The 19181-nt window shown below is 40.8% G+C and overlaps 1 protein-coding gene across 1 annotated transcript; it reads left to right on the top strand.

Moving 5' to 3' along the window:
* Nucleotides 1–2503: 2503 nt before the first annotated feature.
* frs3 (fibroblast growth factor receptor substrate 3) lies at nucleotides 2504–15188 on the top strand. The gene is made up of 7 exons (XM_088422460.1): nucleotides 2504–2646; nucleotides 4304–4426; nucleotides 4509–4597; nucleotides 5061–5247; nucleotides 5483–5644; nucleotides 7465–7586; nucleotides 7657–15188. Exons 3-7 carry the CDS (start codon nucleotides 4532–4534, stop codon nucleotides 8947–8949), a joined length of 1830 nt encoding a protein of 609 aa, XP_088278586.1. The 5' UTR covers nucleotides 2504–2646; nucleotides 4304–4426; nucleotides 4509–4531; the 3' UTR covers nucleotides 8950–15188.
* The last annotated feature ends 3993 nt before the right edge of the window (nucleotides 15189–19181 follow it).

The raw sequence follows: 19181 nt of genomic DNA, 5'->3' as shown, positions 1-19181 counted from the left end.
ACTCAGGTCTTGACGCAAAATATACGTGCTTCCGGTTTGGTCATGTTTTCTTTTCTTCCGGTTTTGTCATGCGTTTTATCCATTCACAACTCAGATAGCAAAGATCAGCAAAATGGTCAAGAGCGATCGCCCAGGTTTGGTTCGCCTGCTTATTTTCCGCCTTAGATTTATTTCATACACTATAGAACCGCATGTTCCAAATGATTAAATAGATTGACTAGAGTAAACTAAAACATTTACAAAAAGTTACACTAACCTCAATAATTTGAGTTTGTGTAATTTATTCATACTTGTGAGTAACTATAACTCAGACTTTTTAAGTGATTTCTCTTTTCTCATGTTAAAAATTTCAAAGTGTGATGAGAAATTATGCAAAACCGTTTTAGCTCAGCATTGTCAGAGTATAATTGATTACATTGTGTGCAGACAATATCCAAATATACAAATAGGAACCAATGTAGACATCAGTGAACCTATCAAGTGGCCTGAGAAGGGTTCTCATTTAACGTACTCGATGTGCAGGATGAATCATTAAATTCCAGTAATCCTTATGTATATACTACTGTCTGAAATGCTATGTAATCCTTTGGTGCTTCACAAAGTAAAAAAAAAAAAATCATAAGTAAACGACAATCATTTGAAACTTACAGCAATATTGAGAACAGTTGAGTATGAGGAATAAAGGTCCATTAACTTCGATTTTTACAGTTTTGGTTACTTATTCCCATGTATTGAGAATACACAAAACACATACACACTACAGAAAAATAAATTGTAGTATATGAGCTCTTGGGCATTATTTGTACTTGGCAAAAATATTAGCCAGACCGCAGAGAAAAATATTTATTTGACTCAACAGTATGCATGTAAGAGCATACAATACACCCAAAAAGGCATATTTCTTCATCATCTTGAAAGGCTGAAGCCCAATACTGTAACGTAGCCCTGACCACTGCTGTACCATCATAACAAAGCATTTCTATTGCTTTTTTTTCCAAACCCCCTCCGGAAAACAGAAAACATTGTGCGCCCCCAGTCGTCGCGCTGACTTTAAAGAAGATTATTATCTATAAAAAATGTCAACGTACTGTATACCTAAAACTGTATCCTTTTAAAAAATTAACTAAAGAAAAAAAATCAACATTCAACAACAGTTTTTAAAGCGTTTACAAAGCTTTCAATTAAGTTAGTCTGAAAAAAAGATGTCAATCCTTAATTTATTGCAATTAACACTTCACGTGGCAAACACCAAGCCTTTTCCCTGGGGTCATCCGCGACCCCCTGGAATCGCCTCGCGCCCTTACAGGTGGGCCTGACTCATTATTTGAGAAGGACTGCATTAAAAAAAAACTTTGTGTCTCTATGTATTGTGGCTACTGCCCCCTATTGGCCGAGACGCACACACCAGAAACAGCATGCAATAGAATGCTATTTTATTGGTGCATTGCACGGGGTATTATCATGATGCACAATTTAATAAATACTGACATTCTATCAAAATATGTTATTACTGCATTTCTTTAAAATAATATTATTTATGTACAGTATATGTACATCACATGAGCTTACTTGGCATATGGGCAATTTTTAAAAATATTTTCTAATGGCTTTAAAAAAGCCATTAACTAAGCGAAATTATTCTAATCATACTTTTTGTATTTGTCTCACTTTAGACACATTCGTTTTTATCATGACATGTCTTTATTTCTGAAAAACCTGGGAGCGGCGTTCTTCCTCCGTTACGGCAACTTTAGTCTCGTGTTTTTTTCTCATAATATTGAGACTTTATTGAAGCGCAAGTCAAGTCGAAAATTCTATTTAAAGTGATGTATCGTGATGCAGGAGTCTAAACACTGATTAATATTGTGCCAGTGGAATATGGATTAAGCAGCAAACTCCACCTATTTTTAGGTGGATGGTTGGGGCATTTTTCAATTTTCTGCGAATTGAAAATGGCATCACAGGTGCTTAGAGCACAGGTAATGACCAATCACGGCTCAGCTTGCCAATGTCACATGACCAAACTTATAAAACAGTGTGAGTGTAAGCACGTGTAAGTTTTTTTTTTTATTATTATTAGTTTGAAAATGATTTAAAATGATTTTCTCTAAAGTGTATATTGATAAACACTACCGCTTTTTGTTACGTAGTGTTGCTTGATGTAAAAAGTTTGTAAACGGCGAGTGGACTTTTTAGAAGGACTATTTTCAGTGGCAACAGCGGACAGCAGCTGGCTGCGTGGCTCCTCCTCCCGCCCCGCCAGCCGGGCACACCTTTCCGTACCTCCGCGGAACTCCAGCCTCTTTACCGTCTTGACGGCTTCCTCAACCTCGTTGTCTGCCTGTCAACTTTGACCCCCGGTTGCTCGCCAAATGTCACACAGCCAGCCAGAGGCCCGTGCTGCAGCAGTTGGGGGCGTCATAAGGGGGGGATGAGCTAGCGAGAGAGAAGGGGGGTGGGAGGGGGGTGGGGGGGAGATAAAAAAAAAAAATAACAACATTATTACGGCTTTCATCGCATCTCTGCTCTACGTCTCCGCGAGGCGAGCTTTGCATCCCCGCCGGCCGCTAGATACGCCGCCGACACCTGCCCGCCGCATCCACGCGCGCTCGGCGTCGGCAAGAGCAAATGATCGGCGGCAGACATGTGAGTAGCGGAGCGCCGTTTCTCCACTTGCGCGCTGCTAGGTGCTATTGTAGCCTCGCACAGCCGCTCATTGCACCGTTTAGCGAGACGGGCGGCGTGCTTTGGGAGCTCGGCGGGGGCTAATGGAGCAAGCTGCCTGTAGTTTTAGCGCTCCCGTGGATGCATGGACGGATGGATGCAGGGGAAATCCCATCGAGGCTCTGGCCGAGAGACAAGTCTGTAACGTAGGCTAGCGCGCAGATTCGAGTGTGAACGTGTGTGTGGATTCCAGCTCCAGTCAGATGTGGAGGCCCGGTCCGGAGCGCTCACACTGCGGCGAGGTGCATGCGTGTCGCTGACCGGGCCGAGGAGCACATACGGCGGGGAGAGTCTGCAGCGTGACCACCACCAGGGCAGATGTGACTGAGTTTTACTTGATGTTGTCACATAGGTGCAGCATTGTGTCTCTCGACAGGCTCACATAACATAGTGACGAGCATACATATGCTATTGTAAATTCGTGTAATTGCACAGTGGAGATTTTAAGATCTGAACGCCTACTTTCCGCTAAAGTTGATGCCTCAACACGTTTGTAGTCATTTACTTTAGATGCTGAGTCAAGAACTGAGTCAGCCCTTCTTAAGTGGAAGGACTAATGATACAAAAAGAAATAACAAATGCCAAATTTGTCACATCCTGTTCCAAGTAAGCCATACAGGATCATTTACTGACACACTCTGATTTGAGCTTGCATATTTAAACCCTTGTAAGCCACACTTGATATATTTTCACATAAATGACAGCAATATCGAGCAAAAATTTAACTGTAATGTTATCATTAGTTTAGCTTTGAATACATACCCGCCAGACATATCGTTCATCTTACATTTACTATTTTGCTCTTTCACTCTCTTTCTCTATCATGAATTTTAGGCTAGGTTAAAAATAACTTAAAGCAGCTTAAACACAGCTGGGATAGTCTCAGGCAGGCCCTAGACCCTTGTGAGGGGAAGCAGTCAAGGTGGGCAAAAGTGCCATCACAAAACTTTAAGGAATATGCTATATTGAAATATGTAGTTCTTCCTTTTAAATTGTGTAATTGTTTTTTTGGGAGTGAAGAGGGGATTTTGTGCATGAAAAGTATTAGTCATGTAAAATCTTTGTATCAGTCACGATGGTTACTCAAGGATTGAGTATGCTGTTTAAAACGTATTAAGCATCTTTGATAATAAGATTCTGTGGTGTGAGTTTCCTTAACTAAAGTGCACTTGTCACCATAATTGTGTCTGAAACGAGACAGGGTTGACAATCGCAAATATTAAACGGGTTACATACTTACAACCAGCATTCTTCCTGTTTGTGGGGAAATCTAAAGAATACAGAGTCGTGACTCCCCTAGCCAATCAGGATGTGACTTTATTGAGGAACATGGAAGAGAGTGTAAATAACAATACACAAGCCATTAACTGCATTTGACAACTGACCTGGAGCTCACTCAGTCGACTATAAAGCCCTCGTGTCCCGTATCACTCATTTGTCCTCCTCCGTGTTTTGTCTTGTGATTCGTGGGTGTTGCTAAGTATTTTATTTGTTTTTGTGTAATAAGTAAAAATGTCTTAAAAGATACATGTCTATTATTGCTAGCTGTACATACATCATGTATTCTTTACACTCTCAGGGGAAAGAAGCTTCTACTGAAGATGTCCATCCAACAAATCAAGTGGCTGGTGGCAACGATGAGGCCCAACAAAAGATCCTGGGACTGAAGCGCACATCCGTTCACACCGATGGCCTGGACTGAGTAAGATTAGCTTGTTGAATGAAAAGTTTATGGTACATGGATGGTTATATGTGGCTGATGTTGCATGGGTTATGTGTGGCAGGTTTCAGCTGGCCCGCTGAAGCCATGGGGAGCTGTTGGAGCTGTCTGTACAGGGACTCCATCCGAGACAACCGCCTCACCAAGTTTAAGGTTCGTGCTCTGTCGCTTAATGTTAAATCAAACATGAGTATTCACCCTTTGAATACTCAATAATACCTAGTAGGATACCTCCAGTACCTTTTCTATGTAAAATATAATTTAAGGCAGTGACAATACGTTCTAATAAAAATCATTTTTTTGATGCAGGAGATGATTCAACAGTGAGTCTAACTGCCAAAGTTTACTGATCACATCAGATCACATCATGTATGATGTCACAATGTGCAGTCTGTCTGCCAAAACATGTCTTGATCAAAATATTATAAATTGTACAAAAAGGGTTAGCTTGGCACAAAATGTGCAGCACATGTTTAAAAAATGTTGAAAAGTACAAATTTCTTGCTATTTGCAACATGCCCCACGAACAGTGGGTGTTCATTATCAAGCAATTCACAATATTATGCCTGCAATGAATATCGCTTGGTATGATGAAATCATATCATGTGATTTTTAGGTCATCAATGTGGACGATGAAGGCAACGAGCTGGGCTCAGGTATCATGGAGCTTACTCAGACCGAGCTCATTCTTCACACGCGCAAACGGGACGCCATCAGGTGGCCATACCTTTGCTTGCGGCGCTACGGCTACGACTCCAACCTGTTTTCATTTGAGAGCGGGCGCCGTTGTCAGACGGGACAGGGTGAGTAACGCGCATTGTTTTCTATTTGAACTATTGGGCTTTTCTCTAACACAGGGTTCTCACTGAGCCTTAAAAAGGCATTGAATGGTTGGTTTAAAAAGAAAAAAGCTGAAGTGTTTTTCCTCATGTATATCATTGATCCGATTGAACTGGCAACTTCTGAAAATAAACTGTGAGGTACTAATCTGAATGGTTTTCCTGTGTAATCGTGCTGTCGTCATGTTCCCCCGGTTAGGAATATTTGCCTTCAAGTGCTCTCGGGCTGAGGAGATCTTCAACCTGCTCCAAGAGCTGATGCAATGCAATAGCATCAATGTGGTGGAGGAGTCGATGATGATGTCTCGCAGCGGCCACACGTCAGAGATGGAGATGTCTCGCGCGCCACAGACGCCCAGCAGTCAGTCATACGCACGCACGCAAAAGCACACACACACACACACACACACACACACACACACACACACACACACACACACACACACACACACACACACACACACACACACACACAGAACAAAGTAGTTTTCTTATGTTGTTTTGCAGCAAAACTGTGAAACTACTCTAAAAACAGTTTGGTCTAAAGTAACACAAATTGACTGAAAAAGGAGCCTCTCTGGGTTGCTCATTTGACCCAAAAAGTTGAGATGGCTAACATCTCTCGGTTTTGTTGAAAATCCCTTCAAATTGTAATGTTTTGTACAAACCAAACCAAAACATTGGGTTGTGAGTTACTTGTTTTTCTCAACTTTTTGGGTGGTGCCGATTGGACCCCATTTATGTTTATTTTTAATCCAGCTTTTTAGAATGAACCATTTTAAAGTCTACGCTAAAGCCAAAATGCGTGTTTTTGAAATGTGGGAGGAAGAGGCCTTTTCCAGAATAATCAAATGGAGAATACGCCAACTCCAGAAAGAAAGTCTAGATTTTTACCCAGAATCTCTGACTGCAAGGCATACAGTATGTGCCAAAAACTTTGACAAAGTTCAGTTTAGTTTACTTGATACAGTCGACCTATTTGCAAAATCATTTAACTGGAGATAAACGCCAAGCTGTAACATCATATTCACTCTGAAAACATTTGGTTCAAAAAGAACTTAATTATGTTTCAGATGGGGAATGACCCCTCAAGGGGAATATTTTGGGTCAAAATGTTGCGTCAAAACATTAACACATGCAAGAACCCATTTCTTTGGGCTTTGTGTTAAATGCATAACCCAAAAATTTGTTGACGCAAGAAGTTTCAGCCTTTTTTTTTTAAATTAACCACCAGATGCGCTACACAGTCCTGTCTCACCGTAGACCCAATCATTTAGAAATGCCACCCAAGTCCCCTCTTACCAGTCCAATTCTCAATAGTAATTGCAGGGAACATGAAGACAATCACTTACATTGATACCTAAAGGGACTTTGGTGTTGTCTTTAACCAAGGTTGTTGTTTTTAATGTTGAAGGAAATTAGAGTACCCATGCCTTAATCTCAAAACTGGAGGGTAACTGCGCGAACCATTTGTCTGATGTGCTGCACTTGGCTCTTGTCGCGTAATAAAATGCCAAGCTGCGACAAAGTTGTGCCATCTTTCCACGGAGACCATAAATAAGATTATTATCTATAACCATTGAATAAGTATACCCAAACTGTATCCTTTTTAACATTGACATAAGGGGAAAAAAAAAAACTTTCAACAACTGTTAACTATTTTTTGCAACATTTATTAAGGTTGTAGGTTAGTCTAAAATTGAGGGGAAAAAAACAAGTGCATCAAAGTATCTGAAATAAAAAAAAAAAAAAAAGAAGCCAATCCTTATTTTATTGCAATTACAAAAACAAATCTTATTACCTGAGATCAGTCGCGCCTCCCCTGGCGTCATCTTGGGGGGCCCGTCCCACTGTTTGAGAAGCACTGCTTTAGTCTAACTCATCCCGTTATCGTAAGTTAGAATATGTCAGATACAGAAATGGGCATCTGTACAGTACATCATAACTCAGCTTATGTGGCCCACTGAAAGAATCCTCCTCAAATGTTTAAAAAAAAAATCTAATATTTAAGCTTCTGTTTGTACTGTCTATAGGACGCACCCATACTTTTGGCCTTCGTTTGTGGGGGAACAAAGTGCATCCTATATTTGGGGAAGTACGGTAGTCGATCACAATTAGTCTGACACATGATATCGCTTTTGCAATTTCAAAATAAAAGTGTCCCAATTATGTGTATTGCAGCTCCATCCTTCCCTGTGCCAACTTTTCCTAATGGATACCCTGGTTATCCGATAAGAGGGGATTCCTCCCAACCTTCCCTTGCTGAGGATCATGGACACAATCTGATGGCCATGGAAGACCAGGTTAGGATTTACACAAAGCATTTCACAGCCCGTCTGAGTCCGATTTCAACTCCGTTTTGTTTCTTACCAGACCCACACTTACGTGAACACCGTTAGCATGGAGGGGGATCTCGCCATGCGTCACTGCGTGCACACCCTACCCGAGGTACGACCCAGCACTTTCACCGAAACGGCACGAGGCGGCGGCCAGGGGAACACGCAGTCAAACTTGCGGTGCTGTCCTCTGGAGGAGCATCAGGATTCCCAGGTTTTCCTTCAGCCATCGTCGCAGGAGGTCAAATTCATGCTGGGCCCCACTCCAGCCCAGCGCCATTTACTGCAAAGGGAGCGAGAGCGGGAGAGGGAGCGTCTCGCTCACGGGCCCCACAGCCTTCAGCCAGTAGAGGGAGCAACAGGCTCGGAGACGGACGGGGACGAGCCCGCCGCGCACATGTGCAACTCGCTCCCCTATCACCATTTCCATCACCACCCGCACCGGCACCCGTGCCACGAGCACCCGGACAGCTGCCCGGGCGCCGAGCTCACCTACGAGAATATCAACGGCCTGAGGAGCGGCCGCAAGCAGCGGCTGAGTCCCAGCAGCGTGTCCCAATCGGTGGGCTCCAGCAGCAGCAGCAGCACCGGGGACAGTCACTCCCACGCCCTGCTGCACTCACACGGCCCGGCCTCGCTCCCCCCGCAGGGCTACGGCTGCGAGAGGCCCGTGGGAGCTCACCGTCGGACGGCCTTGCTCAACTACGAGAACCTGCCCTCGCTCCCTCCCGTGTGGGAGTACAGCGCCCTGCAGCGCGACGACGAGCAGGAAGAAGATGACGACGAGGCCGACGAGGAGGAATACGAAGAGGAAGAGGAAGACTTCGACGAGTACGAATTCTCGGAAGGCCCGGAGACGACCAACGGGTACCACTCGGACGGGCGGGGCATCCACAGAGATGCGCTGCAGAACTACGTCAACACGGAACAGGTGCAGCCGCCCAGAATGCGACACAGCTGCCCGCCGCATCCGCGCCCGTGTCAGCCCGACAGAGGGGGGCGCATATTTAACTTTGATTTCCGCAGACGCTCGAGGTCAGGGGTCGGAGTCTGCGAGCACGGGCACATGCCTCCGTCGCGGCAGCTCAACTATATCCAGGTGGACCTTGAGGGAGAAACTCCCTGCCAAGCTCTCGGTGGAGGCGGCGGACAGCCGCACCAGCGCTTGCCGCCCCAAAAGTGCGGCCCGCAGGCACCCCGGCGCAGCGAATGCTACGCCGTCATCGACCTGAAGAAGACGGCGGCCATGTCCAACCTGCAAAAAGCTCTGCCCAGGGATGATGGAACTTCCAGAAAGACTCGCCACAACAGCACAGACCTGCCTCTGTAAACCACGGTGACCATGAGGAGCAGACATGACGACACATGAAAGGCTCATCCTCATTTTAGCACACTGGACCCTTCACTGTCATCCGTCCGTTTTGACTGTGGGGCTGACTCAGACAGTTGCAGGTACCAGATGATAAACACTACCGTATCTTTGTGTATGAAAGGGAACCTCTACGGGAGAATTTTGCCATTTATGCTGTTATTTATTAGCCGTGTTGTGACGTTCTCTCCGGGATTTCACTTACAAGTGCGAATACTGTTTGCTAGATTTTTTTAACCGATGAGCATGTTGACAACATGCTGAGCGATGAGAACGGAGGCATCTGTGTAAAGTGGAAACAGCCATTTCCATTGTGTAGCTTAATTATGACCCCCCCCCAAAACATTTCCCCTCTATTGTTGCGTTCATGAACTTTCCCAGCTAGCATAGCCACACGACAGCTTCCCACTTCTTCCTAGGAGTAAAAAACACATAACAAGGTGTAGCCGACCATTTATTTTGAAGACATTTTAGCGGTCGTACCTCGTGGCCAGTGGAAGGAAGGTTGCTATTTACTGTATTCATATATGCCAGTAGAGCAGTTTGCACAGTGTTTAGGGAGAGTCTTCACAATCAAAAACGAAAGAACCAACTGAGGTTGAGGGGTTGCTTTTGAAGTGTTGAACTAAGCTGAAGGGACAAGTAGCACAAATGAATCCGGCGAGCCTCGTCCCTCTCCCAAGTAGCACATCACCCTCCATCAAGCCTCCATCCGCAACCAATCGTAATGCACTTTCAAACCCAAGTGAGGGCGCTGTTTATTTCAACACCCACTCCACCTTGAACCACAGGTTTCTTTTTCATGAAAAAGGTCACATTCTGTATTTCATAGCAGGCATTTGTGGTTCTTCAAATGTTAGCTGGACCGTATCCTTCGTTAACCTCACAGAGTGGCATTAATCCTATTAGCTTCTCTGAAAATAGTCTCATTCTACAATGCCCACCATCAGGTATGAAAAGTATCATTTTTGTAATGTGATCACTGTTATCCACAGTTTGGTGGAATATTTATTTATTTATTACATTATTTATTAGGACTCTCGGTATATAAAGTGTATTACTAGTATGTTTAATGTGACAACCAGCATTTTTTTCTGTCATCCAGTTAATCTGGGGACCAAAGTTTTATTTATGATTGATCCATGTGTGATTCTATGTTAACAAAGAAGACTTTATTTTAAGTGCCAAAAATGTAAAAAAAACAAATGGATCTATTGAAATCAAAGTTGCCAATTGTAAAAATCAAATAGGGCTTTAGAAATGATAAGAAAAGTAAAGGGAGGCAAACTTGAAAGAGAAATTAATCTATCTTTTTAAAGATTAATCACAATGTTGGGAAAAAATGCACATTTCACCTCATCCATCCATCAAGCTCCATATTGGAATGATGAATGGAAATGTTTGCTGCTACATGTACATACAGATTACGCGCAGACAAGCGGCCATGCAAGTGACCTACCCTCGGTTTTGGCCATATACTGTATTGTTAGGTACGCTAAGTAGCGTTGTAATGTTCTGTCTCAATGGTGGAAATTTAACAGTTTAGAGAAGGTATTTTCCAATCATTTCAGCCAGAAATGATCGATTTAAAACAATTTTACTGAAAATGTGGCTGATTAGATGCTACCTGACCTACTGATGCATCTTGTTTTGCAGAGAACACATGCCCAAGCCCTTCACCCTCATAACCCCCCACCCTAATAGAAACACTTCATAATCAGTCTTGTTGATGCTATTTTGGCTCAGGACAAATCGCCGAGTGGAACCTCAAAAGTCGAAAACAATCTGGTATGTGACCAAAACACTTTTTAAATTCTACACGCACCTGTTCAAATTCTAAGTATGTATAATATACTCAATGAGACCCCAGTAAATCGTTTTGAAATGTTTTTCTGCTATTAGTGTGACTTTTAAGAAGTACAATTCATCTGAAAGTGTTCTGAATTATATTACTAAAAACAAAAAAAGAAGAAGAAGAGAAGTAACACCCCGCCCCCCCCCGTACCCAATATCGATTTTATAAAACCTTAAAAGTATCTGTCACACGCATGAAATGTGTTTGTTAAACCTGTGTATGCCATTTAATGGTACTACCTCACACCACCACACAGTGGCGCAAACCTGTTAACACATGACCATGGGCATTGGTCTGGGGGAAAATGGAACCTAAAGCTAATAAATGAACTCACAACAGCATCTAATGATTTTTTTTTTTTTTAAGAACAACGTATGCGCGTCTTACGTGACTATGCGATTAGCATGAGGCTAATGTTAATCACGAGTAGGCAATTAATAAGCAAGCACATTCTGTATCTGACAGTACATTTCTGTGTGCTAAATGTGAAGTCAGCTAAGCTAACGAATTATTTTGTTGTATTTAAAAAAACTTAAAAAAAAATCTTCTTGACAGTCATTAATAGTTTAGGGTATCCAACTCTGAAATTATCCAATTAAATTATTAATTATTAATTAATCACATTGAAATGATCTGAAAATCCACTTCTTAATTTGATGGTTCTTTTTTTTTAATGCACCAAGTTAGTGCTTTTTTTTTTTTTTTTTACTACATTTTGAAGCAGCAATTATGGGGATGTCTAGAATTTTTCAAATCAAATCTATAGATGGTCACTGAGTTCTTATGAGGTGTGTTGAATAAGACTTTCTTGATGTCACGTGACATTCGAATTCAGAGTCTAAATTTTGCTGGAAATCTAAGTTATAGGTCTACCACCTTTAGAGCATTCAACTTTGGAGGTTCCACTAGACATTGTATCATTCATTATTTTCATATTTTTATAGTTGGTTTTGTTTTTAGAATTCTAAAGGTCAATTAAAAAAAAGAATTATGTTATGACACAAGCCATCAGTACTGTGTTGTTTAAGCACAGAGAAATTTTTGTGGAAAGTTGTACTGCACTTAGCCTCTTTTTGTTCTTTTCTATTTTTTCCAGTCTTTGACAGTCCCCTGATTTAAGACCATCCATACTTGTCTACTTATATGTTTATTAGAACATGTTGTACCAATTTCACTCCCAACACAGAAGCCTTAAAAAACCTAAAAGTTACAATTAGCGTTTTTGTTTTTAAAAGCCAACTAGTCTCACTTGGGACTGTTTAACATAATCCATTGGAAAGACGTTTACATTTGCAGTAATTGAGTTCTTAGTCGAAGTAGACTAATGTGTTAAGACTGATTCTTGTAATCTAGTAATCTATAAATCCATATTATCTATTTATCTACTTGTCAGTCTTGAGTCCCATGTTTTTATGTTCACATTTCAGCCTTTATGATTTTTTTTATGGTATAATGATGTGCTTAAACAGTCATTTACAGTGCCATAATCTTGGTCAGGGTTTCCAAAGTTTATTTTTGGCAATCAGGTTTTTGTCATTAATCAATTGTCCACTGCAGTAGTGCCTTGAGATTTGTCAAATTAGTATGCCTTTATTGTTCCAGCCTTATGGTATTTCATAAGAAAAACAGCAATATGTATCGTACTTTTATTTAACACACGCCCATTAATGTAAAATTTTTATTGTTTTGCTTTAATTTGGTGAACATTTTGCTGCTACTCCTGGTGACTGCACCCTGGCCACCTGGGGGCATTACAATACAGATAGATGTAAGGCTATCCATGGAGCTGGTCGAAACTCAGTAGTCTGTAATGTTAAAATTCAAAATTGTTGTTCTTTATAGAGGATACGCTGTAAAGAAGTGCTGGTTCACTTGTTGTATCTCAAGGCACCACTGTACCTGTATACGCTGACATTCTGCCACTACATTATGTATTCTTACATGTCGCTGGACGGGTATTTGTAACGTGGGTCTTTACCTGAAAATATTTGTGGAAACCCTGCACTGTAGTTAACCTTTGCCTGAATTCATCTTTGGCCTTGAGCGAAATCAGGAAGTGTTTGTGTTCTCAAAACGTTATCCATGATGTCAGTGTGTGCATAATGTAGCACCCCCCCCACACCCCCGCGCGCAACTCCATCTCCTTTAATCCAGCGCCTATGTGAATTAGTTGAAGCGCATGCACGCGATCTCACAGAATGACTCTCCCGATGACAGCTGACGCCGTCAAAGCCTGTCACTTCACAGTCATAGTCTCGGTCTTGGGTGTTTATGCTACAGGCATCCCACACCCGGGGGCCCTGCGGTCACAATGGCTTCTGCTTGTGTTATCTGAAGGGCAAGATAACAACTCTCCTCGCGAAGTTCCTCAAACTCAATTTATCAAGCGGGTTGTTCAAGCAAAAGGGCTTGTTCTGTGTTTACCGTTTAAACCTGAAATTGTATTATCTTGAAATCCATTACAGTTTTCTCACCGTGCCTTTCATATGCATGCTGGGGGAAACGTATCCACTGCTGTTTACAGGGTTAGCCTGTTGTTAAAAACAAAAAGAAAAAAGGTGACGGTTTGACATTGGGGGATTTACTCATTCCTGTATTGTTGATTTTGAAAGCTGATTCGCTTGGAGACTGAATGTGTCTGGTCGTCTTGTGTTTGTGGAAGCGTAAACAAGAAAAGATATGCTTGGATTATTGGACGACAGCTAGCGTGGACTCCTAGAAGTTGCTTCTCCTAACGTGACATACCACAAGTCCGTTTCTTTTTTTGGGTAGCAACTCTAAAAATGTAAATCTGTGTGTTCATCTCAAAACTATATTTTGTAAATTAATTTCAGAAAAATATATTTTATGATGAACTTGCTACGACGCTTAACAAAAGCCAATGAGTTGAACTGACTTGATGGTCTAAATCCAATAACTTTTTCATGAATGACAACGGGTCCCTTTCATTAATGTTTCCCAACCTTTATAGAGCCAAGGCGCAAATGTTTTACATTGGAAAAATATCCCAAAAACTGAAAATAGATTTCAATCGTGTCCTTCCTGCTACCTAGTGAAAGAGCATTGATTGTATTCCCTGTCATTATACATCAGTGGTAAGTAAAAAATACATCATTTTAATACAAACTGATAAGCTCTCAAGGCACGCTGGTTGGGAATCACTGCCTTACATTGTAGATTAGTTAGCATACTGTAGCATTATTGAGTTGCGGCTTAAAGGGGGAGTCAAATAAAAATGGTCTTGACAATAATATATTCAATGCGCCCCTACTAATCTAAACAGGCCATTCTGATTAATATTGCATTTGTAAAATATGAATTTAGCAGCAAAACCCACAGCCTTTTTGTAGATCTAAAAGCAGCAAAACGACCGCCCTGAGATAGATCATAGTGAGCGGAGTTTGCTTCTTAATTCATATTCCACAAACAAAATACTAATCCAGAATACTTTGTTTAAACTACTGGGACTGCTTCCACAAAATTGCAATGAAAATATTGACTTGACTTCCTTTTTAAGGTCATTGTGCCAACCTGATTCTTCATCAGCTAAACTATGGAAGAATGTCACTGCTAGTTTTGCCTTTTTATTTTGTGTTTCAAGTACTTTTCCGACATGAAACTGGTCGAAATGTGAAGTCAGCATCCAAGAGACGCAGACATAAAGACATATACTAACATGGTTTGCGCCAAACAGCCTGTCATTAGCCTGAGCGCAATTTCATCATTGTGACCATTTTGTGTCATGCACGCTAAACACCAAAACCTCACGATCATATGTGTGCGTGCGTGTGTGTGTATATACACATATATGATTCTAATTTCTGATTTCTGATTACGGGGTTACTGTCCCCATTGAATGAGTGCCAAATATGCTTAAGCATGTCAAACTTGGAAAGTGGGAGAGGGGCACATGAAGCAAATGCAACACAGACAGATGAAATTGCAGTGCACTAGGGAAAAGGTTCTTTATGTTTTGTCTCAGTTTGAAAATTTAAAAAAAAAAAGAAAAAAAAAGAAAAACGTTTCTTCAAGTGTTCGTTGAATGTGTCTGTCCACAGGTGATGGTCTGATATAGCCATTAGAAGCCCCCTTTGCTTCATTTGTTGGACTGTCAAAATGGACATTCGGGTGATTTTCGCCCTCTTAAATCATTCCGCATGCAGATGACTTTTATATCTCTGCTCTCTTCTCAATTGATCATCTCAGAACACAGTGAGCCTGATACTTGGGGACTATTATCATTTATAGCGTGTGGATTTGTCCAAGATGTACAAGTCAATGTAATTCCAATATAAAAACGATGCCATGAAAATATCATATTGTGCATTAAACCGTGTCAAATTTGCTCCGACTTAAGTTTTTTTTATGAATCTCTCAAGATCTGTTTCTTGGAGCAAACAAGCACTTATTTTAGCTCTGAAATGCAAACAAACCAGTTTCCGACATTTTGTATTGGATGTTAATGTTTGTACAATCACACCAGATCACAGTTGGACATGAAATGCTTCGTTTGCTTTGGTCTATTTATTGTTTTCAGAGGAAACACCGAGGACAGCCAGCCAAACTGGCTCGTTGCAACGTGCGCATGTGCAGAATCATCCATCATTTAGTCTAGCAGCTGAGAAAAGTTGCTCTTTGTGATTTTTGTGCCTTGAGCAGGGTAATATGGCGGCTCTGTGAAAAGAACACCCCTTAAAGCAAAATAACTACTAACAAACGTGTATAGTTTCCTAGTGGCTGAAATTTAAAGTGGAACAGCCTTTCAATCATGCATTAGTGTTTGCCAATGTGACTGTAAACTCTTTTATTGTACAGAGCGAGCATGGGCCTGGGGTTCTTTGGGTTTATATGCCAGGAATATCTCCTTTGCTTATACATGTCCCTTGTTTTATGGTCTCTTGAATGGGCGTTCTCAAACAGCTTTCTCGTTTCCCCCTATTTTTTCAGTTGCAGTATGAGGATCAGAGAGAGTCAAGAAAAGGTCACTGACCTCCTTCCCCCAAAAAGGACTGATGATGATTGGTAGATATTGCTATACTGTATAAAGATTTTTTCTTTGTTTTACTAAAATAAATAAAATGAACCCCCATCTCAAGAAAAAACAAAGTTTAGGTGTTTTAATTTGAACACGTAATCCTTAACCGTGAATAAGAAGTCAATGCATCTATGAAAAATTCAATTAAACTGCTCAATACGGCAATTAAACAAACACCCTTTTAAACATGTGCTTAGCAGGCTTAGCAATATGGCTGAAAAAAAAATAAAAGTATTTCATTTGAGTGCTTAATGATTTTTTTAATTCATTTAAAATAAATAAAACAAATAATGACCACTTTTGTATTGATTGTAACAAAGTGTAATGCAAAAACACCCCAACAGCGAATGCTTACTTGTTGACGCTACACCAAAAGCGTATTTTTGATAGTTACTTCACCTTGGTTCAATGTTCATACAATGTAACAGACACATGCAAGAGAGTATTAGTTTAATGTGATACTGATACATATTGGTATTACATTTTTGCTCAGCCCTGATCTGTAGGCGGCGGCTGCCCACAGTGAAGAGTAAGAAACAAGGCACAATTAGCAGCTGTGACAACATGTTGAATCATCCAAGTGAGTCAGTGAGTGTGTATGCGTGTGTCACCTTGTAGAGCCGGAAGAACCATTTGTGTACTTGAACAGGTGTGTTTGTGTCAGCAGAAAATGGACACGTCCAAGATGGCCTTCAGTGTCTGGTCACGCTGTGACACTATGAACCTTTTACTCTGATGTCCTGTCGGATGGACAGTGATGGAAAGTAATCAAGTGCTAACAATTCTTTTTTTTTTTTTTTTTTTGAACGTTATTTTTACTTGAGCATTTGATTTTCTAACATTTTGACTTGTATTCTCTTAATTTTTCAAAATAAGTCTCTTATTGGTTGAGAATTTGCAGAGTCTTAAGGAGGACAAAAACTGGGACAACAACAATATGGAGGAACGTGAACCAGGCGTTATTAAAAACTACGCAACAGATTTGAGCAAGCAAAATATTCCTCATCCATGCTTTGTTGCAAATGCATTGTTTTTTGTGCCAGTCCAAAGTTCATCAGCTTTCGATGACTAAAAAAATCTCCATAATCTTAAAGCACACATACAGGTAAGTTTTTTTTTTGTTTTTTTCTGTTATCGTTGAATGATTTATTACTGAATTACAATATAAAGTAATATTTAGTGGTCCAACCCAAAGCACTAATATACATTAGATGGAAAAAAAATCTGACAGCCTGTCACCAAACATACATTTCACCAAGGTTAATTATGTACTTTGTGACATCTCGTGGAAGAGCATTTCTGTCATGTCTGTTTTTTTTGTTGATGTAGTGAGTTTTCGGGTTTTTGTGGGGTTTCTGTTCACTTCTGTTTTGGGTTGTACCATGTTTTCCCTGTGTCGGTCCACTGAGTATGATTTGTTCCACCTGTTGTCCCCCTGTTCCGGCCCCCGTGTTTCATCCAATCAGTTTCCCCTGCCTCCTTGTTCCCGTCCAGCAGTTGCGAGTTTCCAAATGATTCTTCTTGTATCTAAGCCCCAGTTTTGTTTCAGTTATTTGATGGGTCATTGTCTTGACCTCACTGTTATATGTCGCTGTCATCCTTGTTCTGCATATTTCCCATTCTACCCATCGCTGTTCCCCATGAGTTGATTTTAGTTGAGAGGTTTTTTTTCCTAATTTGACCAGTTTTGCTCCCTGTTCTTTCCGGCATCATTTCTTTATTAAATCTTAGGCACGCACTTCTCAGTTTTCCCTGCATCATTTGGGTCCTTCCTCCTTCCTCCTACCCACTTACCATGCCCCCATATGACAATTTCATTGTTTTCCTTGTAACTATTTATCGCTGGCATGTTACATTATTTGTGGTGAAGAAACATTTCTGATGAAGTGAAATTGGATCACTTCCCATGGAACACTATGCTTGGGACTAAAAATCGGTTTCAGAAATAACAGAGAAAATGTATTTTCACTTTTGTATTTCAGTTTATGTCAAAGTCTTTTACTTTTAATGTATTTTCAAAACGATACTAAGCAGTTGAATCAGTGGGGTTATTGGGGTTATTTTTGCCACCGCTGAGAATGTCAGGTTCAAGACACATCCCTGCTACCATCCTAGCCCCACCCTTTCATCATTGTGCCATTTTGTCAAATGACTGCTCAGGCAAGGGTTCAAGCAAACTGTGAAGCCAGAAAAGCTTTGTCCAATTCAGTTTAATTGAACCCGCTTCTTTTATTGGCCTCTATTCAGTATTGTCCGAAAAGAACAATAGCTGCAAATGTCCATTCATTGTCTATACCATGAAGAGCTGCAGCCTATCCCAGTTTGTGGTAAATATCATAATCTGAAATTTCCAGTTACTAAGTGGAGTTTGCATTACAAACAGATTTGTCACAGGCTTGTGTTCTAAACAGTGTCTCTATTTCACAAATGGAGCTTGTTTTGTGAACACACCTATAGGGAATTTGATTTGAACAAGTGTATTGTACAGCATGTGTGTAAAAATGCCACAACTAAAGGGGAAAAAAAAAAAGAGGCAGGAATGTCCACAGTGTCTTACATGTGCATGTGTCCTCATTGGGACCAAAATAGTCGATCAATACCCTTCTCTTAATTTAGCCGGGCTCAAAGCTCAGCTGTTGCACAGTTTTGGCAACAAGGAAAGTAGTTGAATACACTTCCGCTCCATATTTCTTTGCTGGCTGACACTTGTCCTGACCATAATCACTCAAATACAAAGACAGGAACTAAGTGCTCAGTTTTCACAATCCCAACAAAAACATTAAACTCTAAAAGGGGTTTAATAAATTCTCGTTCGCAACGACAGTGCATCTATAATTATTCATGTCTACAAAAGTAATGGTTGACAACACTTAAGTCATATTTTATTGTGAAAAGTATAAACCAAAAATGGACAAACCGTATTTAGCTGCAAACAACTATTGCAGATTTGTTAGTTGAACTAACAAATCAATAGTTAAGACTTATTTTAATCTGGTAGTATCACAGTGTTCTCACAGTGGTTCTCAAATTGGGGTACTAGTATCCCTGAGGGTACTTGAAGGAACTTCAGCGGGTACTCAAGATTTTAAATAAAAAAAAACAAACATGCAAAAATCCTTTAAAAATGATTCTTGAATTAATCAATCGTGGAAAATATAAGTTTGTGGCGGACACTAGGACCATGTCTCTCATTGCGTTTTGGACTTTGTTGTATGAGTTTTGTGATGGCATGCCACCTCTCGTTACCTGTCATGTTCATGATTTATTTTTATGAACGCATCTCTAAGGTTGATTCGTTTTTTG

This window comes from Hippichthys cyanospilos, chromosome 9 (assembly GCF_059441005.1).
Source record: "Hippichthys cyanospilos isolate Australia breed blue-spotted pipefish chromosome 9, RoL_Hcya_1.0, whole genome shotgun sequence".
In the NCBI taxonomy this organism is placed as follows: domain Eukaryota; kingdom Metazoa; phylum Chordata; class Actinopteri; order Syngnathiformes; family Syngnathidae; genus Hippichthys; species Hippichthys cyanospilos.
Note: the sequence above shows the minus strand (reverse complement) of the source record. Positions and strands in the feature narration are given on the sequence as shown.